Source organism: Vigna radiata, chromosome 5 (genome assembly GCF_000741045.1).
Source record: "Vigna radiata var. radiata cultivar VC1973A chromosome 5, Vradiata_ver6, whole genome shotgun sequence".
Classification (NCBI taxonomy): Eukaryota; Viridiplantae; Streptophyta; class Magnoliopsida; order Fabales; family Fabaceae; genus Vigna; species Vigna radiata.
Genome location: NC_028355.1, coordinates 1,468,726 through 1,487,145, shown reverse-complemented (window position 1 = coordinate 1,487,145; position 18,420 = coordinate 1,468,726). Strand labels below are relative to the sequence as shown.

The following is an 18,420-nucleotide window of genomic DNA, read 5'->3' as shown; positions in this document are numbered from 1 at the left end:
CCCAATTGAAATCGTAAATTTGGGTCAAAAATTGGGAACTTAGGGGTTTGATTTTAGGGTTTTTGAAATTGGAAATTTTTCTTTTGGGATTTTTATTCTTGATTTTTCTGGTGTTGCGATTGGAGGGGTTGAGATTTTCATTTTTAGATTGGATTTTTGTGATGGTTTCTACGACGGCTGACGGTAGTGGCCATGAGGGTGGCGGCATAAGGAAGAAAAAAGGTTTCTGCATTTGATTTTTGAGAATGAAAATTCCCAATTTGAGAGTAATTAGGGATAGTCAGAATTAATTCCCAACCCTAACTATATTCATTTACACATCATCATTATATATATTTTTTTAAAACAAATTACAATGCCACATCATCAAACATTACACACCTGACAGCTCTGCTGTTAGTGAACTTAACGCCGTTACCAAAAAGGACCAACTTGAACAGTTTTTGCGAAAGGTAGGACTAAAGTGAACTTTTGACAAAAGGAGGGACCACTTTGAACAAACCCTCCCAAAGGAGGGACCAAAATAGGTATTAAACCTAAATAATATTATTATAAAATACAATTTTTTTTCTAAATATTTAATACAATTACCCAATAAATATAAATATATATATATATATATATATATATATATATAAACTTAAATATTAGTCAACAACAACTATGCTTAAATTAATCATATATATAGCCTGATCAATTAAACCAAACTTTTACAAATTTGATCGAAATTATACATATGATTGAACAAAAATCAAGCTTGATTTATTTTATTTTTAGTTTCAAAATAATTTTGTGCTTCTAACTTAAAACCATTTATCAATAGACGGATTTAAAAACCACTATATATTAGTTCTTGTAAAACATTATATAATTATAATAATAAATTCAAAATAAAATAGTCAAGTAAAATTATTTCTATATTATGTTAATTAAAAAGTTGAATAAAATTCATATTATATCTGTCCATACATTTTTTGGAAGGCTATTAATCTAATAAAAAACTTAATTAATTCTGATATTTTTTTATACAAAAATAATGTGGCTTATTTTTATGTCAGTGTTGTCTTCCATTCATCATAGTAATAAATACAAAAATCACAATGAAATTGATGTATTTCTCTTTGATTACAATAAACAAATACAAAGATATTAAATACGAAGGAGGAGTTCCGTGAAATTGTGATACGAAAGAAAAAAAAGGTTTGAAATGGTGTAAACATGAAATTAATTTTGGATGTGTGAAATAGGAGTTAGAATCGATTATCGAAGTGTTAAAAAGATGGAATAATTGATTATAAGAGCGGTGAAATCGATTCTATTTTTGTTAGAATCGATTATGAGAGTGGTGAAATTGATTTTATTGGTGTTTGAATTGATCATGAGATTAACTAAATCAATTATTGAGGCTTTGGAAGTTGTTTGTGAGATGTTGAAATCAATTCTTTACACTTTTGAATCAATCATGTGATTCTAGGAATGAAATTAATTATAGGGATGTGTGAAAGGATAAATTCTCCAACTTTAAATTAATACGTGTAAAATGCAGGATGAGAATCAATTATATAAATTAAAGAATTGATTATGTAATGTAAATTGTTGGAAAATACACAAGGAGAAATTCTCCTATTTCATTTGAATGTGCATAATCTATTCCCATGTTCATCACTGCAGAGAATCGATTCCGTCATTGTGGAGAATCGATTCTGTTTTATCATTTTGCACCAACAATCAAATCTCGTTTTTGTTACTCCTTGGTTGACGTTTTTGTGAGGTGAGTGAAGTTTTTGTACAAGTGTTAAATGCATGAATAAGAACGTGCTGAATGAAGATGCATGTATGTATCTAAGCTAAGATAATAAATTGCTTCTATTAACTGAAAATGAAGCTTTGGTTTAACATGTATGAGCCACCTCACTCAAACACATTTTCTTTATCAGTAGGTTAAGTGGGTATTGGGTGCAACATTATTGCATATAACAAAATGAATTTGATCAGTAATTTAAAAGATTATTTTTTTAGAAGTTGAATTATTATATAAAAGTAAATTAAAAAATGTATTTGCATATGTTATTTTGTTAATAAAATATTTATTATATGAAAAATGATATACTCATTACATCATACACAAATTTTTATAATATTTGTTTAAAATTCATTTATACTTTCTTTTAAATCCTTTAATCCAAAAAACATCATACTATCCTCTTCGTCTTTCCTTAATTCTATTTAATTACTCTTCTTCAAATTCTCTCCTTAATCGAGACACTACCTTAAATTTAAACCATTTAAAACAAAAATATAATCAATATCCAATAATACTGGCAAGATTACTCATAACTAAATTTAAAACAAACAGAAAATATACCCCCATAAATCTTAATAAAGAATCTTATTTAAAGATATTAAAAATACATTAATATTTTATTTTTGAATAAATTTTAATTATTCAATGTGATCAAATGCTAATAATAAGAATGTGTAAAATAATAAACCTTTTTTCTTTAGGTTAATGTTTACACCTCAAGCAATTATGATCATCAATGCACATGCAATGATACTTTTCCTTTGAACTTACAAATAAAGTAATCATACACATTGAAAGGAGACATATATCTAAATATAAAAGTTTCAAAAAATTGTAACTATACAAACGAAAAAATAAATTAATGTTTAATATAATGGCCCATCCAAAAAATTGTTATAATAATAACTTTCTGGATTGACTGCATCTTTTTTTGTTATGATTTTAGTTTTTCAGGTTTTAATTATGTTGATTCGAGTCTTAGATCTTTTTTAATATATAATTTTAACTAAATTTTAATTGCATCAATTGAAGCTCCTCCACTCTAAACAGAAAAGTAATATAATATGAATTAAAGGTAATATTGACTTAATCAACACTAAAGTAATATCTGCTTCACCCATGTTAAAGTAGAAGAATTAAAAGAAACAAATTAAATTATTTAACCTAAGTTCTCCATACTAGATCCTTCTTCACCATGATGAACCAATACCCGGTAGTTAGGTCTAAATCCATATTTTAGCAAATGAAACCTGAGAACTGGTGGCTAGAGGATTTTCTGACAATCACATTGTATACAAAAGAATCAAGCATATTATACATCATACAAAATTAGTCAGAAACAAATAACAATTTCATTTACAAAAGGGAATCAAAATAAAAGTTGCACTACAATTTTAGGTTGGTTCTTTTTTATTTACCCGAAAAAGGACAAATTAATAATACCACACATCATACAAAGTTGTATATTCAAATATTAGCATGGCTGCTAGGGATTATTGTGACATAGTCGCGAGGAGTGCCTGGCTGGTCACAATGGGAGACATTATTTGGAACGACCTAATTAAGATAGGCATACACATGTTTTGTTCTAAGGTTTCACATCACCCTCCGTTGTGTGCTCTCCATGCAACCGATTATAAGGAGAACAAACAAATTATATGGTGCAACTCTACTATTCCAAAATTCACTGGTAATTTAAGATCTTCGACATATGGAAATCTTTTGTCATTCTTAATTTTTGCTTAAATTCCTCTAGGTCATGATTAATGTTCCAATGTTTTTTGGTAAAAAAAAAAATTGAATTCAAATTATTAAAAAAAAGACTTGTAAATAACAAAACCAATCATGGAGGCATTTCAGTAGAAGCTCATGGAAAACGGCAGCTGAAGCTCCAAGTGATGGAGAGACAAATGAAATGAATTCTTCTAAATTTCCAATATCATTGTCAGAATTTTTGCAGTCCCTGTGGTTGATTGAGTTGGCAATGTCACTATCCGGTTCACAGAAAAAGGCCTTTTGGCAGTATTAAGCTACATAAGCCAATCTTTCTTTGGGTTTGGGACAAATCGGAGACTGATAAAAGGGAAGATCTTTGATTCACAATCCAAAATGATTATGTATAGAATTGAAGGTCTCTGGGATAGGTAGGTATCTTACTCTGAAGTTTTATTAACTAATTACCTATATGTCATCCGAAATTAAACCTTCGTACCTTTCACCAACTTTTTGTCAATTGTTTACCTATAGTATTCTGATGAATAAAACATCATATAACCCTATACCATCAAATTTTTTAATATATGTATTGTTCATGGAGCATGAGTCCACCAACACCAACTTACGAGTCATAGAACTTGATTTGAAAGCAGAAATGGCAACATATATGGAATCAAAGGAAAAAAAAAAAGGATTCTTACAAATTTTGCTCTTGCTGAAGAATCACAAAGGAAAAGAACTTCAAGTTGTGCCTTTTCAGGTGTGTCGAGCGGTTATGTGGCTCCAGAATATCTAGGAGCAGGGATGGTCACTACCAAAATCGACGTTTATAGGAGTGGTGTTGTTGGAATTGATCAAATGTAAAGATTCTGTTGCCCTACAAGATGGAAGAGAAACAGTCCCTCATATACAGATAATAAACCTTACTGGAAAGAGGTAAAATAAAAATAAATACCATTTCACAATTTCAGCTAACTAAACTTCACAAATCAAATACATTACAGCAACTAGCTTCTACTTCAGAGCAACATACACATTACCATAAATAACTTCTATTTGGAACTCAAACATACAAATTATAAAAAATCTGCAGAGCAATCTTCATTTTTTGTGCTAATTGAAATAATATATTTATAAAATAACACATTGAATCTACTACTACAGCCAGGCAAGTAACCAGTTGGGGAAGAAATTTCAACCCCCTTCACGAACAACCAGAGCCCAAATCGGAAACTTTAACGCCTCCAAATACTTCTCCGTCGCAATACCTGGAGCTAATAACATAAACTCTCAACCTTGCTTGAGATTTTGGCTTCGCGGAAGGGATTAAGGGTTAATGGAAGGGATTGAGACTTCACACGAAGGATTGTGAGTTCACAAAAAGGGATTAAAGATTCAATTAAGGGATTGCATTCATGCAATGTATTAGGATTTTGAATCATCCATAGTTACAGAGTAGGCATTCAACAAAATTTGCTGGGTAGCAAGCTTTGAGGGGAATTCGACAACAAGCTCCATTAACAAAATGGAAAAATTAGGGTTTCAATAAAGGAAATACGTCACCTCACCTCAAGTATATTAAAAACTTATATTTCCCTTAAACTAAAATTTTCAAAATCAACGTGTATGCTATTACATCAAGAGAATATATCTGTATGTGAGATTTTATTTTTTAATCTTACCCTTTAATAACTAGATTCTAAAATTTAAATAGTTATTTATAATAAAAAATATTTTCTAACTTTATCTTTTTAATAGCTATTTTTAATTTAAATAATTATTTATAATAAAAACTATTTATATAAAAAAAATATACAAATTATTTATCTATATAATTTTGTACTATTATGTAAAATAATTTCACATTTTTTTCTAGTTTTATTGATATTTTTTTAATTTAACAGTTCTTATTTAACCATCTTTTTTAAAAAGATTCAATTTCATGTCAAAGTCACTCAACCATTATACTATTTATCCATATTATTTAATGATGACAGTATTAATCTAAGATGGTCAATCTTGTTAACCTTCTCGTAATCAAAATTAAATAATAATTTAACTTGGTGTCCCTTCATCTCTTTAAAATATATTCTACTCCAACAGAATTAAATAGATTTTATTTATACAAAACAAAACAAAAAAAATGTTTAATTTAAAAATAAAAAAATCATTTTCAATTTTATTAGTAAATAAAAAGTCTTATAGTTTTGAAAAATAACCAGCCATTATATATATACTGTGACGAAGTGGATCATATAGAATATTATGGAACTGCTACAATAATTGTACAGATAATACAAAAAAAGTAATGCACAAAAATATGCTAACTCTAATTGCGCTACCAAAATATGCATCATTTACTAGTATTTTGTATTTATTCGTTATTAAAGTATTAATTAATTGAATGCTTTAATTAGAGTGTGTGATTATGATAAGGTTTACAGATAAGTTTATTAATTAGCATAATTTTAACTTATTAAAAAAACTAAGCAACGTTATCAAAAGCCAAATGACGTATATCAACAAAAGTTGAAATACAAGTCAATAAACGAATTAATATATATACCAAAAATAAAAAGTAAATATTTAATAAATATAGAATAATGATATCACGAAACACATAAACTAACTAGTGTAAGATTATTTAAATTTAGTTAAAATTATATATATACAATTGAATTGAACACTAAAATAACATCGTTATAGGTTGCTCGATTATTTATTTATTTATTGTGATACTAATATTTTTATTTTTACGTCGTTTTGAAACACTACGTTGTCACTTTTTAAATGAGATCAACATCTATTTTCTAATAATAACCATGGTGATAATAAATTCAGTAAAAATAAAATATAAAAAACAAAAAAGTATATAATCTCCATGTCAATATTAAATTAATATATTTTTTATAATATTTTTATTTTTACCTGTGTTATTTTCAAGTTCAAATTAATATTACTTATATTTTAATTTTTTTAATTTAACTTATATTATATTATTGTGATGAAGAAACAGAAAAATAAAATGAACATTTTCATTAAATAAAAAAGATCTTATACTTTTAATAAAATCTTTTAAACAACAATTTAGAAATACTAATTAATATCCATTATCCTTAAAAAGAAATTATTCATGACGGATCATGATTACCATTTTGATATAATTTTTTTTCTAGTAATCATATATAGATGTTAATATCCATCAATCAATATTGTTAATTTAATTCCTATTTCCAAAAATACAATTTACGGGTATGATTACAATAAAGGAAATCTACGTTAAGATATTCGGAAACACTAAATGGTGAAAAGTGGTGGAGCCCTTCGCTTTGCGTGAACACTATAAATTCAAAACCATTGGAAAACAGTCTCCACAAACTCACACAACATGGCTCCATCAACAACGTTAACCCTCTCACAACTGTCTGTGTCTCTTGTTCTGCTTTTCTTCATGTCACTTTCTTCTTCCTATGCTACTTCTCGTCTCACCCATCACCCTGCAAACTCACATCAATCACCAGCACAAACGCTCATAAGAAGCTTCAACCTGTTCCCAAAGGACCCAGTAAACATTCTCCAAGGTGACAGTCAAGCTTTTGTTTCAGGGAAGATCGTGGAGAAAAAGTTCTCTTTTTTCGGTGATTCTGGACCTTCTATTCAAGACCTTGGTCACCATGCAGGTTACTATTCACTTCCCAGTTCCAAAGCTGCAAGGTAAATTTACACATACATATACATATGCATCCTTCTCATGTAACATAGTTACTCGTATCATTTTCTCATCATTCCAATGAGAAAAAGGCTTTGAGAGTGATGAGTCAAGGTTCTTTTTGCGAGTTGTAGAAAAAAGAACTCTTTCTGATGCAATGATTAAGTAAAAAGGTCAACTATTGTTGCAGCACTTTATTCTTTTCCAACCAGCTGCTACTACTGATAAGTGTGTTATTTTGTTATATATTCAATTAAAGTATAGATCTTAAGGAATAATGAATTGTTCTGCAAGTAATATGCCTGTGATTAAATTTTAAAATCGTCATATACACGATATTATGTCATTATTATATATCAGACGCGTTTTACAAGTTTCTTTTATTAATTGTCTTCATCCTTGAATTTTGGATACTTTGAACTTCTGAGTTCAATTCTGACCACATATTTCTATTGACTTGAAATATCATTATACCAAGTAATAATGATCAAATTATTGTATATGTCCTGAGTTTGGACACTTCCAAGAGTTTTTTCTCAGCACGGATCCATTATTGGTTTGAAAATGGTTAATAATAATTGAAGTGGTGTGTTTTAGTATTATTTAAACTGAATTTTATTCTTTCGAATGTTGATGTATATATGTTTGATCATGATTTATTTTTTCTGCTATGAAATGCAGGATGTTCTACTTTTTCTTTGAGTCAAGGAACAGCAAGGATGACCCAGTTGTGATATGGTTAACTGGAGGACCAGGGTGTGGCAGTGAATTGGCTTTGTTTTATGAGAATGGCCCTTTTCATATTGCCAATAATTTGTCTCTTTTATGGAATGATTATGGTTGGGATCAGGTGTGATCAATTTCTAAGTTTCTTTCTTTCACTGAAAGTGTGCCATGAATAGTTCAACCATAAAGCACATAGTCAAAAAAATTGGTGAAATTGATTAGATTAGGGATAACCTATAGTTGTTACACCAGTTTTTACCATAGTTTTCTCATTTTGCAGGCATCAAATATTTTATTTGTTGACCAACCTACTGGTACAGGGTTTAGTTACACTTCTGATGACAGTGACATTCGTCATGATGAAACTGGCGTTAGCAATGATTTATATAACTTCTTGCAGGTAAAAAATTTAACATAAAGTTCCTTTTTGACCCCATTCATCAACATAGCTGCAGTTTTATAAGTACTTGTAATGATCTTTTTAATTACATTATTATTATTTTTTTAACACGAATACTTTTTAATTGAATGAATCTGATTAAAAAAATCCTTGGGAACAACATGGAATTGTATTTAAATTTGTCAGTTCTGAATATAAGATATTCCTGTTGAGTATGAATAAGATCTGCTAAATCAATTTTTATTATAATGACAGGAGTTTTTCAAGGCACACCCTGAGTTCGTTAAGAATGACTTCTATATCACTGGTGAATCATATGCTGGACACTATATTCCTGCTCTTGCATCCCGGGTTAACCAAGGAAACAAAGGAAATCAAGGAATTCATATAAACCTCAAGGTCTTGCACTATTCATTGTACAGTTTATTTTGTGTTGATTAATTAATTACTGATTATCTTGTTTTATTTTTTGTGTTGATTCATTTGATGCAACAACAGGGTTTTGCAATTGGTAATGGGTTAACAAATCCTGCAATTCAGTTCCCAGCATACCCAGACTTTGCATTAGATAATGGAATTATCACAAAGGCTGAACATGATGATATAAGCAAGTCAATTCCTGTTTGTGAACAAGCTGCTAAAACTTGCCGTACAACCTCTTGAATTCTTCTCCCTTTTTTCTTCCACGCACACACCTACCTTTTGTTAACTTATAGTTTAACTTTGTGTTTGATTTTTCAGAAACTCAAGGTGGAACAAGTTGTGATAATGCATTGAATATATGTTATAAAATTTTCTCAAATATATTGTCCATTGCCGGGGACATTAATGTGAGTTATCATGAAAGAAAAGTGCCTTTTATTTCCTACTCAGTTCAGTATACTTACTGTATCTTCTGATATGCAAATTGCAGTACTATGACATCAGAAAGAAGTGTGTTGGGGCACTGTGCTATGATTTCAGCAACTTGGAGACGCTGCTAAACCTGCAGAAAGTTAAGAGTGCTTTAAGTGTGCCGGGTAACTTGAAGTTTGTTTCATGCAGTTCAACAGTGTACGATGCTATGATTCAAGATTGGATGAAAAATCTGGAAGTGGGGATTCCTGCTCTTCTTGAGGATGGAATCAAGGTGCTTGTGTATGCAGGGGAAAAAGATCTCATATGCAACTGGTTAGGTGAGCCTAATTCATTCATCTGGAACAAGTTTGTTTGAAGAGTGCTACTACTGATGTACTTTTTGATGTTATGTATGTGTTTTTGATGTGATTCTGATTTTGCAGGAAACTCAAGGTGGGTTCATGCAATGCAGTGGTCAGGCCAAAAGGCGTTTGGAACATCTCCTACAGTGAAATTTGTTGTTGATGGTGTAGATGCAGGGTCTTTGAACAGCTATGGACCTCTATCTTTTCTCAAGGTTTGTGTTCAGAGCTGTGTTCTGCAGTGAGGCATTGTTAATTTCACATTTGGTAACTCTTTGTAATGTGATACCATGACAGGTATATGAGGCTGGGCATATGGTTCCTATGGATCAACCAAAAGCTGCACTTGAGATGCTAAAAAGATGGATGGGAGGGAAACTGGCCACACACAGATAATTAATCCATATACTCTTGTCAAAACCAAAACCAAACACACATCAATAGTGATCAAAATCATTGTGTAAATGACTTCGAGGAATAAAAATTATTCGGATGGTCAAATTTATATTTTTTTCGAAAAAATTCTTGAACTCTGTACTCGTACTAATGATTTCTGCAATGTGCACCATTCTCATACTTGGTATAAAACTTATTGTTGTAAAATATTATTATTTTATTGCAACGGAAAGTTGTGCAACGTTAATATTTTATTAATTAACAACAGTCAAATATTTAAGTGATGAAATTGTCAAATTTTATGGGTTGAAAGAGTCAACTTATCTGTTTTAATTTATTTTATTTATTTTATTCTTTTCTAGCTCTATAAATAGAGAGTACTTTCCCATTCCAAATGAACTCAGTCTTTCTCATTCTCTTCTCTTCCTACCTTCATTTATATTTCTCTTCTACAAATTATCCTGAGTATAAACTCTATTAGAGTAGAGTTTCTTGCTAGTTCTTTGATCTTCGAATACTTTCGAGAAGTTCCTGGAGACTTGCGCAACATACTGCGGATAAGTTCTTAAGGACAGTGAATTTACACGTCTCAGGAAATTGCCATATGAGATTTTGTAAGCATTTTTATAACACTTATTTAGTGAATGATGCAAGAACCACTCTTCTGCAACATTGTAAGATGGCTTTAAAAGTGGTGACAATCTAAAAATAACAAAATGAACTGGACCATTTCTGTAAATAAGGTATTGGAAGGTTAGTGATTTTGATTGCAGTTCAAATGGAATAGTGTGAAGTTCTGTGGATATTAGCAGAGGCTCTTTCGAAAGCTAAACAAGGAAATTGTTTAGAAACTACTTTTATACAGTTCACTTGCATGCTTTTTGTTGCTCTCAATAGGAGTTTCCATTACCAATTAGTGAGTTTCCTCTCTGTCTCGAATATTTCGGAAACTAAAATACGATAATGATTAAAAGACCAAGTTTCGAAATTTAGGAAAACTCTAAATTGACGACTTAAACACAACATTTGGTCCTAATTTTTTTTTTATAGAAACAGAGACAGCAAAACCTCATGAAATGGAGATCTTCATGTTTAATGGCAACTGAGGTACTTGTTTTTCTTCTTTTCTTTCTTACAGACTCCTATGAGGCTCTTTTATCTGTTTCCATTGGCCAATCATGAATTTATTCATTCAATCTTTGATTAAAACATTTGAGAACTTCTTTGACTTTTTTACTACATGGTGAATTTGATAAGCAACGCGAATCATTATAAAATTTAATGATATAAGCAGACCCAGTTCTAGATTTGGACATTTATAGGAGGACGAGCAGCAGTTCCGGAGTGGACCATAAAAGTTGTAGTTTTGATATAAGAATAACAAAGAATACATTGAAGATTATTGGAAATCGATAACTGACAGTTGCATAGTGGGAGGATGGAGTATAATTTGAGGAAAGAAAAAGAAAAAACTAATTTGAGGAAAGTTGAGCGTAGAGTGGGCGGGTCTTGCACATGGCTTGAAGAGGAATTAACCTTGACAAAGTGATCCAATTATTCTCTCTCATATCAACTTTTTCATCATTCACTCGTTTCCAATCGAAACATTGAATCAATAAACCCAAAGTATAGCTAACGCTTTGCATGGCCATGGCTTCTCCTGGGCAAGCCCTTCTTCCCATCCCAAAAGCAACCAACTTTTTCTCTTCTCCTTCAACATCAAACCTCTCTGGTTTAAAGNATGTGGCTTCATCCCACATATCAGGATCTCTATGCATCGCCCACCCATTGATGATCACTGCTGTGTCCCGAGGCACATTGAATCCTTCCACAGTTATATCCTCCGAAGTAACGTGTGGTATGAGCACTGGAGCTGGCGGATACAACCTAAGTGTCTCAAGAATTATTTTCCTAAGATAACCAAGTTTTGGAAGGTCTGTCTCATTCAACAACCGATCTTCCCCCACCACTCTCTTCAACTCCTCTCTCGCCTTCTCCATCACTTCTGCCTTATTCAACAAATTCGACAACGACCACTCCAGAGTTCCCGTCGACGAGTCTGTTCCTCCAAATAGCATCGCCTGTTCAACCCATCCACACACAGTTAACACAACAAAGAGAGGGTCTTTAGGACATTANTATCAGACAAAAACGATGAATTCGTTACCAGAGCAAGGCCTTTGATTATCTGATCGGTGTAATACTGAGGCTGAGTCTCTTGGAGTTTCAGGAGATGGCCGATCATGGAATTCTCACGATTATCCTTGTTGCTGCGGTTCTCGTCGATGATCTTGTTCAAGATGGCATCGTACCTCTTGCTGATACTCTTCAAGCGCTTCTCCACATTCTGAAAATCGAACCACCTCAGGAAAGGCAAGTAATCGGCCTTGTTAGCCAAGCCCATGAGTTGCAGCATCTCCGCCACGGTCTCTCTAAACTCCCTGGCTTCCTCCACGTTCTTCATGTCGGTCTCCTCCCCGTAAAACCTCTTCCCAGATATCATCCTCATCACATTGTTGTAGGTCAAGTCGTTGAACATGGAAGTTATCTCCACGCGAGCAAAACCCTGGCGCGAGTTCCTGGCCAGCCTGTGAATCAAGCGCCTGGTCTCGTCGCTTCGGATTCCGGAGAAAGAGTGGACTCGCTGGGTGGAGAGAACGTCGAGGGCGGTGATGCGGCGGAGGTTGCGCCAGTGGTCACCATGGGAACAGGAGCCGACAGTGGTGTTGTCGTAGAAAATGTATTTTCCGGAGAGAGAGGGAAGGCGGTTGGCCAAGGCAAGGTCGTGTTTGGTGAAACATTCTTGGAATGCCGAGTGCGANGAGATTACGACGGCGAGACGGGAACCGAACCAGAGGGAGATGATTTTCCCGTACTGCTCGGAAGTTCGTTGAAAAAAGCGGTGAATGGGTTGTTCGAGGAGGTTGAGGTTTCCTATTATTGGCAGAGGATTGGGCCCCGGTGGCAGATTCCTCACTCTTCTGCTTCCCAACAGGAACTTGAGACTGAAAAGTATGAAAATGAGGGAAAGGAGAAAGTAAGAGGAGAGCAACAGCAAAGAAGGTATTCCCATGGTTGATGTTGTTAATTATGGAAGATATAGAGAAGTAAGTGTGGGTGTGCTTCTGCAGTTGAATGGTGTGATGAATGAATGAAGAAGGTGATGAGATGAGGTTTATATATAGCATGCATATGTGATATGAGAAGAAGCAGACAACATATATTATAATATGTTGCTGTTAATTTTTAAGACAAAATATGGCTGCTGAGATCTGAGAGTAGTTTGACCTGGACTAGTTGGTGTGGCCACAGAATGATCTTATGCATTAAAAGAAAGAAAAGAATGTTTATGTAAGTATAATCATCTTATGCATGAAATGCTGAGGGTGATGGTCTGTGATTGTTGAATGGTATAGGTCAACACCAACAAATTCCCAGGGATATATATATTAATATTATAAATCAATTATTTCTAACATAAAATTTCTATATTGTCGTGCTTTCTGTAATAATTTAATGTTCTGGCTAGCTATGATGGAAATGAAGGAGCCACCCTCCGTACAGTTATATTTGACTCTCATGCATTCAATATGCTTTGAAGATGCTCCCATGATATTTCAAATTTGACCATATATAATGTTTTAATCAACCATGATTCATATATATGTTCTAAATTTTAGAAGATCAATAAACTTAACACAAAATAATGACAAATATTATACTGTTTCTTTTGTAGTTTTTACTCGTATGTAACATGATAGGCAAAATATCAAAGAATATAAATTCTCAATATTGATCCTAATCAATCATAAATAACTTGATTATAACTAGTAATTTATTTTTGTTAAATGAACGAGATAAATTCATCTGTATATATAACAATAAAGTATAATAATAAATATATAAATATTATAATCAAAATTTGTAATGAATAAATTGTTTGACTTGCAAATCTGCATACTTACAATTTTATAGTGAATTATTTCTAATATTAGAAATAAAAATTAAAATCTTTTAAAACTTAATATAAAAGAAAGAAAAAAATTTAAGAGATAAGAGATAAAGCAAATCGAGTATACAAATCTACTGCTTACTATATATTGCAAATGTTTTGATCGGTTGAGAGATGTCAAACGATTGTACTAATATATTCGTTATTTTCAAACAAATCATCATTAAATTATGGGTTAAATATGTTTTTATCCTTTAAGTATCATATGATTTTAGATTTAGTCTTTACTCGAATGGTTTTTAATTTTTGAAACTATTACTATTAGTCTTTAAAATTGAACGATGTTAGATTTTGACTAATAGCGAGCCACATGTAATGCCAACTTACTCTTATAAACCGTAATTGTGTGTCATGTTGCTTTTTACTGTGGGTTACAAACAACAAACCTCCATAACCACCTTAAAATCAACTACATCATCACTGGCACACATTCATCTTCATCACCTTCAAAACTAGAAATCAAAAAATCCCAATTGCCAAGAAACCCCAGAATCACCATCCTTCTCGCATCGGACCACCACACTGTCACCAGCAACCACCTTGCATCGTGTCACGAGCCTCCACATCGAAATCCAGCAACCTGTAAAATGAAAATCACAAGTTCGTGAACCCTACTCGTGTAAGATTCACCTGAATCATAAATTGAAAACAGAATTTGCAGCGTCTTCATCTTCGCGGAAAACCGAGAATTGCGCCACTATTGTTGGTGGTGCGTGAAGCTTGCTTACGTAATTAGGGTTCAGATTTAGGTTTTGTTGCTTACGTGTTTCTGGTTGTAGGTTTTTGGAGGTGCGTTAATGACAAAAATTGGATTTACAGGTCCGGTGATTGTGGGGACTGTGATGGCGGCAAGGAGATGAACTGATTTGCACGATTTGAGTTCGCACGTTTAGAGTTTTCTCTAGCTTTGATTTTCTGGGTGGCTACGAGAGGTGGTTGTGAGTTTTTTATGTTTGCCTCTTTGCAAGTTTCCGGTGATCTCTACAGCGGGTAATTGTGGCGCGACGAAAAAGGTGGTGCGATTTGCTCGATTTGGATTTCATGCAGGTTTTCGGTGTGGTGATTGCCATGGTTGAAGGTAGTGGTTTGGTGGTTTTTGTGACGAGGCAGTGGTCATGAGGGTGATAGCACAAGGAAGGAGAAAAGAAAAGGTGATAGATAATAAACTCGTACCTGGTATCAGACATGGTTGTTAGCCACGTCAAACAAAAATTTACGCCGTCAATTTTTAAGAACTATTTAAAACAGTTTCAATACTTAAAACTATCATCGTTTCGAGTAGAGACTAAAATCAAAATCACATGATAATTAAGGAACTAAAAACATATTTAACTTATTAAATTATCTTAATGTTTGCTTCAAAATAAATAAATAGTAACTGTAATATATGAAATTTCAATAAATACATGAATTTTATGATTTGAAGATTCAATCAAGCTAACAAATATATATATGGATTCAAAGTTACTGATGTTACTAATTAATATATATTTTAAAACTTAACTAGTGAAATTATTAACATCAAAATATTAGTTTTCGTTTGAATTCTCTGTTCCTTATAAATCATAACCTGTATTTAACCTGTGCTTATGAGACAAGTTTCATTTTATTTATTTATTACAAAAGGTTCATAGTAACAATTTTTTTTTTAATATATAAATTTTATTTATAATTAATTTTTAATAAATATTTTCAATATATTATTTATAGTTCTATTATTTATTTTTAAACGCACAATTTATTTTTAAAAAATATATGAATATGCATAATTAAGTTTGTAATAATTGCCAATCACCACTTTAAATTTATATGGGAACTTAAAAAATTGAATAATTATAATTATTAATAAGAATATTTACAAAATAAAAAATTGTTAATTATCAACAGACATAATTTATTAGTAATAAAAAAATCGGTAATTTAAGTTTATTAATAGATTAATTGCGAAAAAAATTCGTCGACAAAATAATATAATTGTAGATAAATTTTATCTCTCTTCTCCTTTTTTTCTCTCCATCCTAGCTTCTTTTTTTTTTCCACTTTTCTTTCTTGTTGGAACTCTGGCCATCACTAACATTGTGTTTCTGTTGATCTAACTTCTCTTCCTTTTATTTCTTTTTTTTTCTTCGTTTTTTTATTCTCACCTATATTTTCTTAATATATAAAAAATAATCATCATATTTAGTAGAAAATTTATTGTTCATTTTACAGAAAAAAAGAAACTCATTGGTAATAAAAATTATAAATCATTAACGAAATTTACCAACAATTTCTTTTTCGGCATACAAATTATATCTAAAAATGAGTTGTGAAATATATATTTCAGATCAGGAAATTCATACATTTGAGAATACATTCTAAAACATGTATTATGAAATATATTTCCATATTTATATATATTTTTTTAAATTTTGTATTCGAAAATTTATTCTAATACAATATAAAATACGCATTTCGGAACATATTTTTTAATCCAAAAATGCGTTCTTCAGATTATACTAAAAAATACATTTGGGAAAGGTAAATTCAGAATGCATCATGGTTAAGAGGTGGGCCGCCGCTAGAAGAGGGTACAAATGTAATTTCCTAATCCTACAGGTGTATGGTAAGCAAAATCGGAGGTACAGTTAAAACCCATCAATATGGCGAAACCCAATTCACTAATGTGATTACTGCAAGATCCAATGCGCTAGGCCTTTTCTTCTTGCACCCTTATCTAATAACCATTTTACTCTTCCGCAGCAATTTTCTTGAAATTTTTGAAACATGATCTTTAAAACAGATTTTCTGCAACATGATTTTCGGAATAACTTTCTCTAAACTCATGACATGCCTTTTTGAACGAGTTTTCTAAAATATAATTTTTAAAATTAGCTTTCTAGAACATATGATATGCTTTATAGAATGAGATTTATGAAACACATTTTTCAAAATATATATGATATCTCTTTTAAAACATATATTCAGCCATCACCTCCTTAGTTAAAGATTTATATTCACAAATCCTTAATAAATGTTTTACTACCACAAAGTTTACTCATAAAACACTTTCGAACATCAAGTTAATTAGAGTTCAAAGCATAAACAATGAAACATAAAACCACAGGTTTTTTAAAATTTTAATGCATTCTTGGATTCTATACAAAACCTAAAAAAGCACTTTAAATTTTCTTAAAAAAAGAGTAAATGATCGTTATGAAATTCTTTATCTAAACCCAATATATATTAGATAATCTTATACTCATCCACAAAAACTACGTAACACGATCCAATAAATAAAAATTTAGAGCTGAATTAAGATAATGAATGATGTAAGTAATAAAGTACTTCAACTAAACAAGGTTTTTAATTATGAACATGAAACAAATGCAAAAATGAAATCCCATCAGCTGGATTTTGAGTGTGGCTGTGGCAAACCTGGTTGATTGCAGTGATATTATATACAGAGTAAGTAGCAGTTTGAGATAAAGAATATATGTATGCATGTGCATGTACTTGAGTGCATGTGCATGCACCTGAGTGGTGATGGTGAAGCATGCACGAGGTCTTTATATATATAGTCCCAGCTACTACATGTGATGAAGAATATGTGTGCATTTATCAACTTAATTATTCAAACTTTGACTAAATTGAATGATATTATGATTTTTTATGTATAGAACGAATAAACAAAAATCACACTCCCAAAAGAGAAGGAGTTTCATCACACATGACTCCAAATTCAAAGTGTCTGATGCTTATTTTGAATTTTATTGATCAAACCCTGACAAGACAAAACTGCAACTAGTATTTCTTTCGGAGAAAAAAACAAAAAATCTTGTCTATCAATTATTAATTCAAATTTACATATATAAGAATTGTATTGTCGGTCTGTGTCAATATTTATGCGATATATTTATTCGATATTTTTTAAAATTTAAAAAACTTTCGAACAATAATTAATTTAAAAATTCCTAGTTTGAACAGTAGGTAGGTTTTTGATAGATGAATGATGGATGAAAAATAAATGGGTTAAATATGTTTTTAGTTTCTTTGGGGCAATTTTGGTTTTAGTCTCTTTTTCAAACTAAGGTACAATTTAGTCCTTCAACTTTAGAAAACTTTGGTTTTAGTCGATTTTATCAAATTTTTAAAATTTTATTTGTTGTTTCAAGCACGTTTTATTATAGCATTTGAATTGTTTACACTGTTTGACACGTTTTTGCTTTAATGTTAACTGAGAAACACATTTAAAATAACAAATAATGTTAAAAAAATTTGATAAAAATGATTAAAAACATATGGCTGATCAATAAAATTCGATGCGTATATAATGTAAACTTATTGCACAAAAAGATCTTCAATAATTTAATAATTTGATACTGATCCTATCTAATATTATTTTTCGACCTCAGTTTTGACTTTGGTTTTCATAAAATTCGAGCTTCGCTGTGATGTTCCACGTGCTTGTATAAAATC

At 31.2% G+C, this 18,420-nt stretch overlaps 2 protein-coding genes and 1 long non-coding RNA gene across 5 annotated transcripts; 1 reads left to right on the top strand and 2 right to left on the bottom strand.

The window, feature by feature from the left end:
- Positions 1–2,864: 2,864 nt before the first annotated feature.
- LOC111241646 lies at positions 2,865–5,111 on the bottom strand. Of its 2 annotated transcripts, none has more exons than XR_002667688.1 (2): positions 4,222–5,111; positions 2,865–3,767 (listed from the first exon to the last, which is right to left on the bottom strand). It is a non-coding gene; the product is annotated as an uncharacterized LOC111241646 (long non-coding RNA). The 2 variants fall into 2 exon arrangements; XR_002667689.1 differs by having other exon boundaries at positions 2,865–3,080.
- A 1,763-nt stretch (positions 5,112–6,874) lies between these two features.
- Positions 6,875–10,197, top strand: LOC106760843 (serine carboxypeptidase-like). Its single transcript, XM_014644275.2, has 9 exons — positions 6,875–7,234; positions 7,911–8,079; positions 8,236–8,355; positions 8,611–8,754; positions 8,854–9,004; positions 9,097–9,185; positions 9,269–9,530; positions 9,636–9,769; positions 9,852–10,197. The coding sequence occupies exons 1-9, from the start codon at positions 6,909–6,911 to the stop codon at positions 9,948–9,950; spliced, it is 1,494 nt and encodes a 497-aa protein (XP_014499761.1). The 5' UTR covers positions 6,875–6,908; the 3' UTR covers positions 9,951–10,197.
- Positions 10,198–11,295: 1,098 nt separating this feature from the next.
- LOC106760053 (isoflavone 2'-hydroxylase) lies at positions 11,296–13,229 on the bottom strand. 2 transcript variants are annotated; one of them, XM_022780405.1, is made up of 2 exons: positions 12,343–13,229; positions 11,296–12,034 (listed from the first exon to the last, which is right to left on the bottom strand). In XM_022780405.1, the coding sequence occupies exons 1-2, from the start codon at positions 13,021–13,023 to the stop codon at positions 11,423–11,425; spliced, it is 1,293 nt and encodes a 430-aa protein (XP_022636126.1). In that variant the 5' UTR covers positions 13,024–13,229; the 3' UTR covers positions 11,296–11,422. The 2 variants fall into 2 exon arrangements, with proteins under 2 accessions (XP_022636126.1, XP_014498976.1); XM_014643490.2 differs by having other exon boundaries at positions 11,296–12,031; positions 12,118–13,225.
- Between the last annotated feature and the right edge of the window lie 5,191 nt (positions 13,230–18,420).

Bases quoted from the DNA above. Each gene is read 5' to 3' on its own strand.
- LOC106760843 (XM_014644275.2), top strand. From the start codon at position 6,909: ATGGCTCCATCAACAACGTTAACCCTCTCACAACTGTCTGTGTCTCTT. The intron at 7,235-7,910 runs GTAAATTTACAC...TATGAAATGCAG, and splicing joins CCCAGTTCCAAAGCTGCAAG to GATGTTCTACTTTTTCTTTG. The intron at 8,755-8,853 runs GTCTTGCACTAT...ATGCAACAACAG, and splicing joins GAATTCATATAAACCTCAAG to GGTTTTGCAATTGGTAATGG.